At 40.8% G+C, this 17,235-nt stretch overlaps 2 protein-coding genes across 2 annotated transcripts; both read right to left on the bottom strand.

Moving 5' to 3' along the window:
• Positions 1 to 635: 635 nt before the first annotated feature.
• On the bottom strand, positions 636 to 4,943 carry LOC141789587 (membrane-spanning 4-domains subfamily A member 4A-like). The gene is made up of 5 exons (XM_074669082.1): positions 4,770 to 4,943; positions 3,457 to 3,567; positions 2,898 to 2,954; positions 958 to 1,101; positions 636 to 761 (listed from the first exon to the last, which is right to left on the bottom strand). The coding sequence occupies exons 1-5, from the start codon at positions 4,941 to 4,943 to the stop codon at positions 636 to 638; spliced, it is 612 nt and encodes a 203-aa protein (XP_074525183.1).
• Positions 4,944 to 7,646: 2,703 nt separating this feature from the next.
• On the bottom strand, positions 7,647 to 15,665 carry LOC141789582 (membrane-spanning 4-domains subfamily A member 4D-like). The gene is made up of 7 exons (XM_074669067.1): positions 15,492 to 15,665; positions 14,100 to 14,210; positions 13,822 to 13,878; positions 8,344 to 8,487; positions 8,031 to 8,147; positions 7,808 to 7,915; positions 7,647 to 7,700 (listed from the first exon to the last, which is right to left on the bottom strand). The coding sequence occupies exons 1-7, from the start codon at positions 15,663 to 15,665 to the stop codon at positions 7,647 to 7,649; spliced, it is 765 nt and encodes a 254-aa protein (XP_074525168.1).
• Between the last annotated feature and the right edge of the window lie 1,570 nt (positions 15,666 to 17,235).

Here is a 17,235-nt window from a genome sequence, read left to right as displayed (position 1 = left end):
ACTTCCCAGCAGGAGCAGACAGGGGGCAGCAGACAGTACCTGCTCTGAGGTGGGAGCTGCTGATGAACTAGTCATGAAGGACTCGGCCCTGAAAGCTCTGCTGAGACGTTTGGGGGGCAGAACGAGACAAGTTTTGATGTGTGAATTGTTTGATGTGTGTAGTGTTTGGTATTAACTGAATCCAGCTCTGGTCATCGTGTGTCATTCATCCATAACGTGGTCTGATTGGATTTAAAGCTGCTGTGATCTCAGCTCATCATGACAGGGTGTACGCAGGAGGTTCAGTCAGACCATGGTTTATGTAGCCCTCAGGTTTAGGAGAGACCACCACCTACAAAACAAGGAGAAAGAAAGTGAAACAGACTATTATCAGCTTCATGAACACAAAGGTTATTTCTAACCTCTGAGTTTCTGAGGAGCAGCTCACCTGTGGGGCAGGGTGGACCATGGTGACGGGTTGAACATGGGATGTAGGCGGAGCCTGAGCTGCCAGGGTAGTGTTTCCAGGTATAACATAGACCGGTTGCTGCTGCTGCTGCAACACACACACACACAAATAGACACACACACAGATAAAAACACAAAGCCACTCTAAACTCAGCTGTCTGCTACAGGATGAACTACCTCCGTTTGTCTCATCTCACCTGCTCGTTACAGCAGGGACAGGTGGCTTTACAAGCAAATCCTGCAACTGTGATCGTGACGATGAACTCCAGTAAATGGAAGACAGCCAGGACACCTGAAAAGCCCTGCATCCGGACCTGAAAGACACAAATGTCTTCATAATATCCTGGTAATTATACACCTGATGCTATCAAACAGCTTTAAGGAGAAATGACTGTTGTTTGGCATTCTAAAAATTCACCTTTAAGATTGATTTATCCATAGTTTGAAACAATAATCAAAATGTATCAGTGTCCATGGTTCACAGCTTGTAAATCATTATGCTAATCTCACCCTGTAGTGATCGCAAATCCACCGGCTGCTGTAATCAGAAGTCCAGCAGTAAAACATAATCCCAGCAGCGTCCATACAGTAGAGGATCAGAGCCGTCATCGAAACTACGGACGCCACAACGTTAAAGGCAAGGGACGTGTTCACCTGAGAGTGACATATGAAAGGAGACACGTCAAGGGAGACACTTCAAAGAAGACACATAAAAGGAAACACCTCTAAAGGGACACATCAAAAGACACACATTGGGAGTCATGTCACTTTAAATGAGACACAACCAAGAGGATACATCAGAGGAGACATCAAAGGAAACAGGTCAACGGAGACATGTCAAAGGAAACACATCAAAGGAGACACCTCAAATAAAAAATACATCTGAGGAGACACATCAAAGGAAACATGTCAGAGGAGACACATCAATGAAGATACATCTTAGGAGACATCAAACTAGACAGGTCAAGAGGGGAAGGATGAAGGAGATACATCAGAAAAGATACATCTAAGGAGATGTCATTGGAGACACATTTAAGGGACAAGTCAAAGATGAAATAACTGAGGAGACACATTTAAGGAGACACATTTAAGGAGACAAGTGGAAGAAGATACATCTGAGGAGACACTTTAAAGGAGACACTTGAAGGAGACAAGTCGAAGAAGATACATCTGAGGAGACACTTTTAAGGAGACACATTTAAGGAGACAAGTCAAAGAAGATACATCTGAGAAGACGTCAAAGAGGACACATTTAAGGGGACAAGTGGAAGAAGACACAATTAAGGAGACACATTTAAGGAGACACATTTAAGGAGATGTCATTGGAGACACATTTAAGGGGACAAGTGGAAGAAGACACAATTAAGGAGACACATTTAAGGAGACACATTTAAGGAGATGTCATTGGAGACACATTTAAGGGACAAGTCAAAGATGATATAACTGAGGAGACACATTTAAGGAGACATATTTAAGGAGACACTTTAAGGAGACAAGTCGAAGAAGATACATCTCAGAAGACACTTTTAAAGGAGACACATTTAAGGAGACAAGTCAAAGAAGATACATCTGAGGAGACACTTTTAAGGAGACACATTTAAGGAGACAAGTCAAGGAAGATACATCTGAGAAGACGTCAAAGGAGACACATTTAAGGGGACAAGTGGAAGATGACACAATTAAGGAGACACATTTAAGGAGACACATTTAAGGAGATGTCATTGGAGACACATTTAAGGGACAAGTCAAAGATGAAATAACTGAGGAGACACATTTAAGGAGACAAGTCAAAGATGATATAACCGAGGAGACACATTTAAGGAGACATATTTAAGGAGACACTTTAAGGAGACAAGTCGAAGAAGATACATCTCAGGAGACACTTTTAAAGGAGACACATTTAAGGAAACAAGTCAAAGAAGATACATCTGAGAAGACGTCAAAGGAGACACATTTAAGGGGACAAGTGGAAGAAGACACAATTAAGGAGACATATTTAAGGAGACATTTTAAGGAGACAAGTCAAAGAAGATACATCTGAGGAGACACTTTTAAGGAGACACATTTAAGGAGACAAGTCAAAGAAGATACATCTGAGGAGACACTTTTAAGGAGACACATTTAAGGAGACAAGTCAAAGAAGATACATCTGAGAAGACGTCAAAGGAGACACATTTAAGGGGACAAGTGGAAGAAGACACAATTAAGGAGACACATTTAAGGAGACACATTTGAGGAGACACATTTGAGGAGACAAGTCAAAGATGATATAACTGAGGAGGTGTCAAAGGAGACACATTTTAGGAGACAAGTCAAAGGAGACATTAAGAGCGAAACATATCTAGGGAAACAAAATTGTTGAGATAGATTTAAAGATACACCTGAACACACACACACCTACATGCACACTAAGGGACAGAGAGGATTATGGGAAACAGGAAATAACTTACCAGACAGCGGCTTGGAGATTTTCCAGCAGCCACAGTGAGAGATCCAGCTGTGATGTACTGAAGTTCAAAAAACATTATTATTGTTATTATTGTTATCATATTATCATATTTTTATAATTATATTATTATTATTATTATTATAATTATTATTATTATTATTATTATTATTTCATTATAATTATATTATTATTTTATTATTATAATTATATTATTATTTTATTATTATAATTATATTATTATTATATTATTATAATTATATTATTATTATTATTATTATTATTATTATTATGTTGTTTTTGTTATAGTTTATAATTGATAAAAAATATTTACAATCAGTTCATCAAGAAGCTGTGATATCATGAAAAATACAAAAATAAAATGATGATTTTTTTCTGGTAAACTGGACTAACTTCCAGAAGTTCATCACTCTGTGCCTCTCATTCAATAATTTATCTTCATTAAGTTTAGATTTATTTTAATAAAATTTTGTTCAATATCACATTTATTCACGTTACATATCAAATAAATAAATAAACGAGAAAAAGGTGAAGAAACTCACAAAGCCGGATCCCCACACGAAGATACCACTGAACACGCCAAGAGAGTCTGCACCAATCGCCATGACGATCCCAAACAGGAGCGCCATCACACCAATCATGATCTGAACGGTCTGAAACACACACACACACACACACACACACTGGGTGTTATCTTGTGATCATAGTTCTCTGATCAGCGTTTAATCAGGTCTGAAAGTTTAGGTTAACAGTGTACGGCAGCCTTTAAGGACAAAAAAAATGGCAAAAAAAAAAAAAATAGAGAATCCTCAGAGAGGAGAGAGAAGGATGGATGAAGGTCTGACTGTCTCAGGAGTTTTAGGAGGACCTGTCAATCTGAACTCATACATTGGGATCTTAAAGATTAATTCAGCTCCTAGATACAGGAAGTGTTGGTCCAGGGACTTTAGACTTTAAACCATAAGACATGTCATCGACCTGGAAACAGCAATAAACCACCTGTTTACTGTTTTATTCTTTAATACCTGCAGCCTACAGCCCAGATTGATAAAACTCACTAATGATTTACAGAAACCTGAGGGAGTTAATTAGACACGGCAGGTGTGTCCAGTTTTTGTTTTCACCGTACAAAGAGGAAGAAGGACAGAGGAAGAAGGACAGAGGAAGAAGGACAGAGGAAGTAAAGAAAGAAGGAACATGAAACAACAAAAGAGCAGCAGATAAAAACTGAATCAATGATCAGTTTCTGTTAAAAATCTTTTTAATATTCATCATCCTTTAAGTGTCTTTGGGAAATTTCTGTGCGTGACTCTGCAGCCGCATGATTATCATGTGTTTGGTTTAATAAATATATCACCTGACGGTAATAAAGATTTATTTTATCATCTAGGTGTCCTACATTTTACACACACAACCTCTTCCATCTGAAAGTCTCTGCTCCTTTTTCACTCTCTGTGTTATTTGATATCAAACCGTCAGGATTTCACTGAAGTATTTCTGTATCAATGACCTCATGTACCTCATGTTGAGTTCATTTATCTGAAATGACACATACATCTTTACATTTGCCAGATGAATACGAAGAAAATATCAGGATTAACTTCCTGAAACTTTATTTCCTTGTTTGGGATCTCCAAGTTCACTTCTTCACATTTCTAACTGAATAAATAGGAGACATTTCTTTCAGTTGAAAACAATCTGATACAATACTTCTCATAATAATAATCTAAAATAATCTGATGTCAAATTTTTTCATAGAAAATAATCTAATCTGCACTTTAATTTTTACATATTTTGTCTTGTTTCATATTTTTCACATTTGTTTTACGTCATTTCAGTTCAGCCAGAAACTCACCCCGACAGCCAGCGGGTGTCCCCGGATGAAGGACTGCGTCCCCACACACGCCCGCTGAGGCGAGCAGTGGGGCTGAGAGGGGATCACCTGGGTCAGGACCAGGACCCCACCTGTGGAGGTTGAGGCTGATCCTGAAACTGGAACTGGAACTGGTCCTGAGGCTGGAGAAGACATGGTCCAGGTGTGGCTGTTGGTTCTGCTCTGCTGGGTCAGATCAGGTGAGTGTCTCCAGGTGAGTGTCTCCAGGTGAGTGTCTCCAGGTGAGTGTCTCCAGGTGAGCTGACTCTGAGGTCTGACCTGCAGCGCTCTGATGCTCCTGAAAAACTCTCACAGGTAAATCATTCACCTGATGATACCTGCTGTGACATCACTGAGCTCTGTTCCTATTGGTCTGGGTAAGGGTTACAGTGTGTGTGTGTGTGTGTGTGTGTGTGTGTGTGTGTCATGGCTCAGTTTCTCGCTGACTAACCCAGTCCCGTCTGTATTTAGAGCAGCAGCTGTCTGAGTGTGTGTGTGTGTGTGTGTGTGTGTGTGTGTGTGTGTGTGTGTGTGTGTGTGTGTGTGTGTGTGTTAAGACAGTTAAAGGGATAGTTCAGTTTTTTTGAAGTGGGGTTGTATGAGCTCTATGTGACCACTAAGGACATTAGATACAGTAGAAAGTTGTCTCCTCTCCCTCAGTAAGACACAAACTGTAATCGATGGTGACGAGGAAATAGACGCTAACAGGGACAGACGGTACCAAATTCAAAGGCTATTTTCTCTGCCTACAAGAACTCAAATCAAAAAGTAATACCACAGTTTAAGAGTACGATACATCAAATATTTTTTAAGTGCATTAAGTCTTCGGAAATATAAACATTTATCTGGACCTAACTAACTGGTCATGTATCCTTCCGCGCAGCGCTAGTGCGCTCCATCCCCCCTCCTCCTTTCAGCTGTAGGGAATGTAAACAAGCTATGCTTCAGGCGCCGGTTTTAGCCTCGTGTAAGTTTGATCAAGTATCGTAATTCTGTTTTTTGTACTCTAAGGATTGTGAGGCAGTGTAGGAAATTCAAAATGAGTGACTATGACAGCGACGATGAAGTTTCATTCACTTTGGAACCAAAAGGATACCTGTATGAACCGTAGTACACAGAGCTGCTACAGATGGAGACTGAAAGGAATACAGAGGAAACATCTGCAGACACTGGACATCGAGATAGAGTCGGAAATACTCAGTGGTGTAAATGTCTGAGCTGTGACTCAATGCCCACGGATGCTGAGTGTTACTGCTGTCACGAGTGGAACTTGGTTACAGACACTCTTCAGGATTTGTCTGAGGACACTGCTGGCTCTCAAGCTGTCTGTATAACTCATCACACAGATTTCCCTGCTCTTCTGAATTCTGGAGTGTCCTGTAACAGCAACAACAACAACAACAACAACAACAGTCATGGCAGCAGTAACACTCAGCATCTTGATGTCCAGTGTCCGCGGATGTTTCCTCTGTATTCCTTTCAGTCTCCATCTGTAGCAGCTCTTCTTCTGTGTGCTCCGGTTCATAGAGGTATCCTTTTGGTTCCAAAGTGAATGGAACTTCATCGTCGCTGTCATAGTCACTCATTTTGAATTTCCTACGCTGCCTCACAATCCTTAGAGTACAAATAAAAGAATTACGATACTTGATCAAACTTACACGAGGCTACAACCGGCGCCCGAAGCATAGCTTGTTTACATTCCCTACAGCTGAAAGGAGGAGGGGGGACAGAGCGCACTAGCGCTGCGCGGAAGGATACATGACCAGTTAGCTAGGTATAAATGTTCATATTTCCGAAGACTTAATGCACTTAAAAAATATTTTATGCAGCGTACTCTTAAACTGTGGTATTACTTTTTGATTTTAGTTCTTGTAGGCAGAGAAAATAGCCTTTGAATTTGATACCGTCTGTCCCTGTTAGCGTCTATTTCCTCGTCACCATCGATTACAGTTTGTGTCTTACTGAGGGAGAGGAGACAACTTTCTACTGTATCTAATGTCCTTAGTGGTCACATGGAGCTCATACAACCCCACTTCAAAAAAACGGAACTATCCCTTTAACACTACTGAGCTAGGCAGCTAACATTAAAGAGCTATGACAGCTAATGTCAGAGAACTAACATGTCTATTGTCTTAATTAATGTTTTTATTGTTTTTTTTCCTTCTGTGCACTTTGAGATTTGGCGAATGTAAAGTGCGTTATAAAGAAAATCCATTATTTTTATTATTATTATTATTATGTTTTACATTAAAGAGATAAACAAACTTTGATTGACTGTTACATGATCTAGAGCAACATGCTTTTTAAAAACATACTCTTTTCAAACATGCTGTACTATAAGATGATCTGTGATAAGTTTAAGTGTCAGGTTCATTGGTTATCTTTCCTACAGGTTTGGGAATAGATATACAACAAAAAAGGTGATAAACCACCTAGTGCCACCAATCCCAAAGGGCAGTCGACATGGAGTAAAAGTATTACCAGACAAGGATGCCTAGCCCCTTAAATTAGTTTAATAATAAATATACCAAGTATAAGAATCAAAAACAAAAACAAACAAGCAAACAAAAAAGTAATTTTTGTTGTAGCAGCTCATTGAAACCATGAGTGCGGAGGGGAAGCGGTATAAATGAGACCCTTCCACGGAGCGGACGGCCTGTCCACGCCCTCCATACAGCCCATGTACCCAATGATTTTTACAATGTGTCATATGTTTATAAAACGAGATGTGTTGATAGTTTTGGCTATATTTACCAATTTTAAAATGAAGAATAAAGATTACACAGCCGGTCCATGCAGTGGAGCACAGACAGCCTGTCAGTGTCGTGGAGCACAGACAGCTCAATGCACAGCAGGGTCTTATATCCACTGACCATGGTTTATGTAGCCCTCAGGTTTAGGAGAGACCACCACCTACAAAACAAGGAGGAAGAAAGTGAAACAGACTATTATCAGCTTCATGAACACAAAGGTTATTTCTAACCTCAATGTCTGGTTCTGGTCTCTGAGGAGCAGCTCACCTGTGGGGCAGGGTGGACCATGGTGACGGGTTGAACATGGGATGTAGGCAGAGCCTGAGCTGCCAGGGTAGTGTTTCCAGGTATAACATAGACCGGTTGCTGCTGCTGCTTCAACACACACACACACACACACAAATAGACACACACACAGATAAAAACACAAAGCCACTCTAAACTCAGCTGTCTGCTACAGGATGAACTACCTCCGTTTGTCTCATCTCACCTGCTCGTTACAGCAGGGACAGGTGGCTTTACAAGCAAATCCTGCAACTGTGATGGTGACGATGAACTCCAGTAAATGGAAGACAGCCAGGACACCTGAGAAGCCCTGCATCCGGACCTGAAAGACACAAACATCTTCATTATGTCCTGGTAATTATACACCTGATGCTATCAAACAGCTTTAAGGAGAAATGACTGTTGTTTGACATTCTAAAAATTCACCTTTAAGATTGAGTTATCCATAGTTTGAAACAATAATCAAAATGTATCAGTGTCCATGGTTCACAGCTTGTAAATCATTATGCTAATCTCACCCTGTAGTGATCGCAAATCCACCGGCTGCTGTAATCAGAAGTCCAGCAGTAAAACGTAATCCCAGCAGCGTCCATACAGTAGAGGATCAGAGCCGTCATCGAAACTACGGACGCCACAACGTTAAAGGCAAGGGACGTGTTCACCTGAGAGTGACATATGGAAGGAGACACGTCTGAGGAGACACTTCAAAGAAGACACATAAAAGGAAACACCTCTAAAGGGACACATCAAAAGACAAACATTGGGAGACATGTCACTTTAAATGAGACACAACCAAGAGGATACATCAGAGGAGACATCAAAGGAAACAGGTCAACGGAGACATGTTAAAGGAAACACATCAAAGGAGACACCTCAAATAAAAAATACATCTAAGGAGACACATCAAAGGAAACATGTCAGAGGAGACACATCAATGAAGATACATCTTAGGAGACATCAAACGAGACAGGACAAGAGGGGAAGGATGAAAGGAGATACATCAGAAAAGATACATCTAAGGAGATGTCATTGGAGACACATTTAAGGGACAAGTCAAAGATGAAATAACTGAGGAGACACATTTAAGGAGACACATTTAAGGAGACAAGTGGGAGAAGATACATCTGAGGAGACACTTTAAAGGAGACACTTTAAGGAGACAAGTCGAAGAAGATACATCTGAGGAGACACTTTTAAGGAGACACATTTAAGGAGACAAGTCAAAGAAGATACATTTAAGGAGATGTCATTGGAGACACATTTAAGGGGACAAGTGGAAGAAGACACAATTAAGGAGACACATTTAAGGAGACACATTTGAGGAGACACATTTGAGGAGACACATTTGAGGAGACAAGTCAAAGATGATATAACTGAGGAGATGTCAAAGGAGACACATTTTAGGAGACAAGTCAAAGGAGAGATTAAAAGCGAAACATATTTAAGGAAATAAAATTATGGAGATGTGTTTCCACCTCCCTCACTGTTCAAATGTCTTATCTTAGTGAATATGTCGAAACACTCTTTACAAATTAAGTTGGACTCAAACATTGTAAATTAATAGTGCTAATACTTTATGCTAATACAACAAATTACAGTTAGTTGGTTCAACAAATTTGGGTCTTGCTAAATGAAAGCAATTTGATAAAATGGAAATTTTTCCCATATTTAAAATTATGTTCACTCAACAAGTAATTTCTTTAAGTGTATTATTGTTATTTTATCATCTAGCTGTATTTTGCACCATGCAGGACTGAGGTGTACCCGTACACAGAAGGTGATCATCACACACCTCGAAGCAGCAGTGAAACCTGCTCTGGATATCTGATCGACTGACTTACTCACCATAAGTACAATGATTTTTTGTTTGATAAACTACGTCCAGGCTTAAAACTAAACAGAGACGTATGTGTGTGTATTTGTTTAGTCAAATGTCGAGTTTCTGGGACATGAAGTAGGAAAATAAGGGTCACTGTGTTCTCAGTAAATAAAAACAGACAGCCCAGGATCAGCAGAAAACAGTTTAATCAGTGGCGAACCGTGGCCCCAGCCACTGGGCCTTCAGTAGGACCATGGGACCACACAATCAAACAAAGAAATAAAAACAATAGCCAGAATCATGTGACATGGAAGTTCAGTATATTGATAGTTTTGCAGGATTACAAATTTATCATGTGCCTGAACACTTCAATACCTGACACAACTTCAAACAATTAAAAAATGAAAATATAAAATTGAAAAAAATCAACTTAAAATCAATCACTGTGCTCACAATGGGCCTCATTCATGAACAGTGTGTACACACAAATTTGTGCTTAAATCGAGCAAACCTTTAGTGATATACTGTATACTCTTTCGGTGTCTCCTCCTCATCCTCCTTACAATAATGTACTCCATCTTTTTTAGATCACATTAATAATAAAAACTAAAACAGAGAAATATGGGAAATAACAGGTACATCCAGAGTAACATACATTTATTTTCTCTCTTTTTTTGCTCCATCTTTTCCCCCTTTTTTTTCTTTGAATTTAATGAAATGAGAGAACCAGATATATACTCAGTATCAGATGTTAAGGCTGTTTATTGTTGAATTGTAAGATGTGCATCAAACTTCCAGCTGTCGTCAGGTTAACTTTCCATTATGACAAACCGCTTTAATCTGACATCAGATGTGACGGGACAGTTAATATAGATATAAATGTATATGCTGGTTCAGACAGTTACATTAAATAGTGATTACTGTGATTGTTTACTGCATTAAAATGTGCCTGACACTCTGGAAACCTGCCTCTGAGGCTTTGTTGACATGTGCGCCTATCACCAAATTACAGCTGCGGAGGGTGCACTCCGCCCTGCGCCGAGGTTAGACCAGGTTGGAGCTGGCGAGCTTTCAGCCTTGAAAACTGAGTTTCAAGTAATCCAGCAACCACACAGTCTTCTCCGTTACTTTCTGCCATTTCTCTTCACGTTCTGCCAACTAGATCTTCTCTTTTCTCCTCACTCACTCACAGCTACAGTTAGGCGCTTATCCATTAAGTATTCGCAAATCCCCGGAAGATGACAGGAAATGATCCCGCCCACAACTTAACAAAATATGATTGGCTAAGACAGCTGTCAATGTCAAATTGTGTCCACATTCGCTTGAGTTACACAGGCATTCGTTGCAGTTACTGGAGGCCCTGCCTGCCAGAAGGTGTCACTGATTTACCCGGATACCATCAAAAGGAAAACTGTGATTGGTTCAAAATAAATAAATAAAGACAAAATTAGAAAATAAATAAATAAATTATTTAGGAGTACAAAAATTCTTTCAATATTTTTTATTAGGCCTTCACTGAATACCTTGAAGGCCCAGGGGTTCCCCTCTGAGTTGAATGATTCACAAAGGAAAACGTGTTGATTTAAAGGAGCTCAGTGATGATGGATCATGTTATTTTACTCAGTTTACATCAAACATCATGTTGATCAGTGTGTTCTGGTGTGTGTGCAGAGCCTGAAATCAACATGTTGCTTTAGATTATCGACCGAGCTGGGCACATGTCCGTTAATCTGATGGTTTTTATTTATTCGTTTTAACTTTTTAAAATCTCTAATTCACTTTTCTTTTTCACAGTCATTCAGTCGTTTCCTGACTTTCCAGCAGGAGCAGACAGGGGGCAGCAGACTAGAGGTGTCCCAGTCCGATATTTATATCGGATATCGGTCCGATATCAGCAAAAAAAACAAAAATCGGTATTGTATCGGAATGCGTCTAAAATCTCTGATATAAGCAGTCCATTCCAGACCCCGCTCCTGCTGTTTTTATTTGATTTGTTTAGGTTATTTTCTGGGTTTTCTAATTTATTCTTTCTTTTATTCAATTACTAGTATTTTTTATGTTTAATGTTAACATTTCTGTTACCCATTGGTTAATAATAAATAGGTCAGTTTTTCCTCATACCTACTGTTGCTGATTACTGTTCTTTGTTTGAATAATATCACTTCATCAAGCCTTTTCTAACATGACTTTCAACAAAATAAGTAATAAAAGTATGCATGTTTAATGCTGATATCGTATCGGATTAATATCGGTATCGGCTAATACTCAATGCTGCAGTATCGGTATGGTATCGGAAGTGAAAATGTAATATGGGGACATCCCTACAGCAGACAGTAACCTGCTTTGAGGTGGGGGCTGCTGATGAACTAGTCATCCATAACGAGGTCTGATTGGATTTAAAGCTGCTGTGATCTCAGCTCATCATGACAGGGTGTACGCAGGAGGTTCAGTCATAAACCAGACCATGGTTTATGTAGCCCTCAGGTTTAGGAGAGACCACCACCTACAAAACAAGGAGAAAGAAAGTGAAACAGGCTATTATCAGCTTCATGAACACAAAGGTTATTTCTAACGTCAATGTCTGGTTCTGGTTTCTGAGGAGCAGCTCACCTGTGGGGCAGGGTGGACCATGGTGACGGGTTGAACATGGGATGTAGGCGGAGCCTGAGCTGCCAGGGTAGTGTTTCCAGGTATAACATAGACCGGTTGCTGCTGCTGCTGCAACACACACACACACAAATAGACACACACACAGATAAAAACACAAAGCCACTCTAAACTCAGCTGTCTGCTACAGGATGAACTACCTCCGTTTGTCTCATCTCACCTGCTTGTTACAGCAGGGACAGGTGGCTCTACAAGCAAATCCTGCAACTGTGATCGTGACGATGAACTCCAGTAAATGGAAGACAGCCAGGACACCTGAGAAGCCCCGCATCTGGGCCTAAAAGACACAAATGTCTTCATAATATCCTGGTAATTATACACCTGATGCTATCAAACAGCTTTAAGGAGAAATGACTGTTGTTTGGCATTCTAAAAATTCACCTCTAAGATTGATTTATCCATAGTTTGAAACAATAATCAAAATGTATCAGTGTCCATGGTTCACAGCTTGTAAATCATTATGCTAATCTCACCATGAAGTGATCGCACCACCAGCTATTTTCCCAGCAGTGAAACATAATCCCAACAGCGTCCAGACAGTAGATGATCAGAGCCGATATCGAAACTAGGGACGCCAGAACGTTAAAGGCAAGGGACGTGTTCACCTGAGAGTGACATATGAAAGGAGACATGTCAAGGGAGACACGTCTGAGGAGACATTTCAAAGAAGACACGTCAAAGGAAACCCGCCAAGGAGACACATCAAAGGGGACATCTCGAAGGAAACACTTTAAATAAGACACAACCAAGAGGATACATCTGAGGAGACATCAAAGGGGACATTTCAAATAAGACACATCAAAAGAGATAGATTAGGAGACATGTTAAAGGACTCACATCAAAGGAGACACATTTGAGGAGACATTAAACGAGACAGGTCAAAGGAGACACATCAGAAAAGATACATCTGAGGAGACATCAAAGGAGACGCATTTAAGGAGACAAGTCAAAGAAGATATAACTGAGGAGATGTCAAAGGAGACAAGAAAAAGGAGACAAGTCAAAGAAGATATAACTGAGGAGTTGTCAAAGGAGACAAGAAAAAGGAGACAAGAAAAAGGAGACAAGTCAAAGAAGACACATCTAAGGAGACATTTCAGAGGAGACACCTCTTAGGGGACGTTTAAAGGAGACACCTGTAAAGGAACACATTAAAAGAAATACATTAGGAGAAATGTCAAAGGAAACACTTCAAAGGAGACATTTCAAATAAAAAATAGATCTAAGGAGACACATCAAAGGAAACATGTCAGAGGAGACACATCAAAGAAGATACATCTAGGGAGACATCAAACAAGACAGGTCAAAGAAGATACATCCAAGGAGACATCAAAGGAGACATCAAAGGAGACAAGTCATAGAAGACACATCTGAGATTACATCAAAGGAGACACATTTGAGGGGATAGTCAAAGGAGACAAGTTGAAGATGATATATAACTGAGACACATCAAATATACACCTGAACACACACACACACCTACATGCACACTCAACAGGAAATAACTTACCAGACAGCGGCTTGGAGATTTTCCAGCAGCCACAGTGAGAGATCCAGCTGTGATGTACTGAGGTTCAAAAAAGATTATTATTGTTATTATTATTATTATTATTATTATTATTATTATATTTTTTAGTGTTATTATGTTTTTGTTGTTTTGTTGTTTTTGTCATTGTTTACTTTTGGTAGTAATTATTTACAATAAGTTCAACTTATCATATTAATATCACATTTATTCATGTTACATATCAAATAAATAAATAAACAAGAAAAGATGAAGAAACTCACAAAGCAGGATCCCCACACAAAGATACCACTGAACACGCCAACAGATTGTGCACCAATCGCCATGACGATCCCAAACAGGAGCACCACCACACCAATCATGATCTGAACGGTCTGAAACACACACACACACACACACACACACACACACACACACACACACACACACACACACACACACACACACACACACACACACAAACACACACACACACACACACACTGGGTGTAACCTTGTGATCATAGTTCTCTGATCAGCGTTTAATCAGGTCTGAAAGTTTAGGTTAACAGTGTACGGCAGCCTTTAAGGACAAAAAATGGCAAAATAATAATAATAATAAAAAAAAATAGAGAATCCTCAGAGAGGAGAGAGAAGGATGGATGAAGGTCTGACTGTCTCAGGAGTTTTAGGAGGCTCTGTCAATCTGAACTCGTGCATTGGGATTTTAAAGATTAATTCAGCTCCTAGATACAGGAAGTGTTGGTCCTGGGACTTTAGACTTTAGACACTAAGGGCTCTAATTTCGTGGCCCAGCACAGGGGGCGCAACCCTGGCACACCAGGGGGAGGTGTCAGCAGATTCATGTTGGCGCAGTGACAATTTCGTGCCAAAAAAGTGCGCTGAAAGCTCGCCAGCTCCAACCCGGTCTATCCTCGGCGCAAAGCGGAGGCGTTTGTCACTCAGGATTTACCCATGATTTCCCATATTTCTCTGTTTTAGTCTTTATTTTTAACCTGATCTAAAAAGATGGAGTACGCTCATTTGATTGGTGAAAACAGCGCTCGGCTGTGTTAAACCCACTCATGGCTTTTCTCCTCCCTCTCTGCCATTTGCGCCGAGGGAGGCGTGGACGCGCAGCTCTGCGCTCCTCTGCACCTTGAATGCGCCTCTCTTGGCACTGCAGGAAACTTGCAAGGTGTGCCGGTCACGCCCTGTCCGCGCGGCAAAGGCCGGCGCAGGGCAGGTGCACCTGCGCTTGCGCCTGGTCTATGAAATTAGAGCCCTTAGACATGTCATCGACCTGGAAACAGCAATAAACCAGCTGTTTACTGTTTTCTTTTATTAATACCTACAGCCTACAACACAGGGTGATAAAACTACATTTGCCAGATTAATACCAAAATAATTCAGGATTAACTTCCTGAAACTTTATTTCCTTGTTTGGGATCGCCAAGTTCACTTCTTCACATTTCTAACTGAATAAATAGAAGACATTTCTTTCAGTTGAAAACAATCTGACACACTACTTCTCATAATAATAATCTAGAATAATCTGATGTCAAATATTTCCATAGAAAATAATCTAATCTGCACTTTAATTTTTACATATTTTGTCTTGTTTCATATTTTTTTCACATTTGTTTTATCCCATTTCAGTTCAGCCAGAAACTCACCCCGACAGCCAGCGGGTGTCCCCGGATGAAGGGATGCGTCCCCACACTCGCCCGCTGAGGCGAGCATTGGGGCTGAGAGGGGATCACCTGGGTCAGGACCAGGACCTCATTTGTGGAGGTTGAGGCTGATCCTGAAACTGGAACTGGAACTGGTCCTGAGGCTGGAGAAGACATGGTCCAGGTGTGGCTGTTGGTTCTGCTCTGCTGGGTCAGATCAGGTGAGTGTCTCCAGGTGAGTGTCTCCAGGTGAGTGTCTCCAGGTGAGTGTCTCCAGGTGAGTGTCTGACCTGCAGCGCTCTGATGCTCCTGAAAAACTCTCACAGGTAAATCATTCACCTGATGATACCTGCTGTGACGTCACTGAGCTCTGTTCCTATCGGTCTGGGTAAGGGTTACAGTGTGTGTGTGTGTGTGTGTGTGTGTGTGTGTGTGTATGTGTGTGTGTGTGTGTGTGTGATGGCTCAGTTTCTCGCTGACTAACCCTGTCCCGTCTGTATTTAGAGCAGCAGCTGTCTGAGTGTGTCTGACTTTGTGTGTGTGTGTGTGTGCGTGTGTGTGTGTGTGTGTGTGACCTCCTGGGTCCTTTAAAGGTGCTGCAGCTGCTCGTATTTTTAGACTAAGGAAAAATAACCGCGCGCAGGAAGAGCACACACTGAAGGATTATTTAATTGGTTAATCTGTGACTGTTGCTTTAATGAGATTAGATTAACCATCATAAATTAATCATAAATTATGTAATCGTTATGTCAGACCAGAGAATCAGCTGTGAGCTCATCGAGCTGTGATCAGGAGCACGTCCTTCACAGATTATAATCAGGGCTTGACGTTAACACCGGCCAACCGGCCAAATGCGGGTGGATTTTGGCAGTGGATGATAACACCGCCGCTCCCACTGGCCACTTCGGCGTATGAATTTTATCTCAAACATGGAGCAGAGAGACAAGCAAAAAGATGACTCTGATGATGAAAGCTCTGAGGAAATTTAATTTATCTCTCTTTCATTGTCATTCTCATGAAAAAAGAAATGATTTTCTGATCACAATCGTTGATAGATATTTAAGCAGACAGAGTCTCTTGCTGAGTTTTTATCAGTCCAATTAATCCCCTTTACCATTTTATTATAAGCATTAACAAACTACTATTTAATTACTATGTCTTTTGAGTGTGCATAGGGGTCATTTACATTTAAAGAGGTTGTAAATCTATTTTAAATAAACTTTAGCATTTAATCATATTGAACATAATTATCCAACAACAAATTGTGGCCAGTGAAAATACTGAGTGGCCAGTAACTCGGGGATACCACTAGCCACAGTGGCTGCTGAGCAAAAAGTGAATGTCAAGCCCTGATTATAATCTGTGAACACTGTTGCTGTTGGTGCTCCAGGTTCTGGTTTCAGGGCGCTCTGCCTCAGCCCGGCAGCTGGCGTTGGCTCTCCGGGGACTAAAACCTGGAGCTGGACCTGACAGGAAGTGGCACGGTTAAACCAGCAGGGATCAGGGAGCGCTGTGATTGGCTGGGTGGGGTCAGGCCTGTGATTCAAACATCAGGTGATAACATCTGGATGAATTAAAGAAGCTCAGTTTCATTAAAAGACAATAAATCAAGATCTTTCCTCACCCCCTCCTCCCCTTCCTCTGCTTGTCCCTCTGTCCCTCCTCCCCCTTCCTCCCTCCCCTCCCCCTCTGTCCTGTCTTCAGATCTGGGTCCTGCTCTCTGCTCTCTGCTCACTTCTTTATTTCC

Source organism: Halichoeres trimaculatus, unplaced genomic scaffold (genome assembly GCF_033239565.1).
Source record: "Halichoeres trimaculatus isolate MK-OKI-2021-1 unplaced genomic scaffold, fHalTri1.1 fHalTri1_scaffold_1, whole genome shotgun sequence".
NCBI classification, from domain to species: domain Eukaryota; kingdom Metazoa; phylum Chordata; class Actinopteri; order Labriformes; family Labridae; genus Halichoeres; species Halichoeres trimaculatus.
This window is presented reverse-complemented; position numbering and strand designations above follow the sequence as displayed.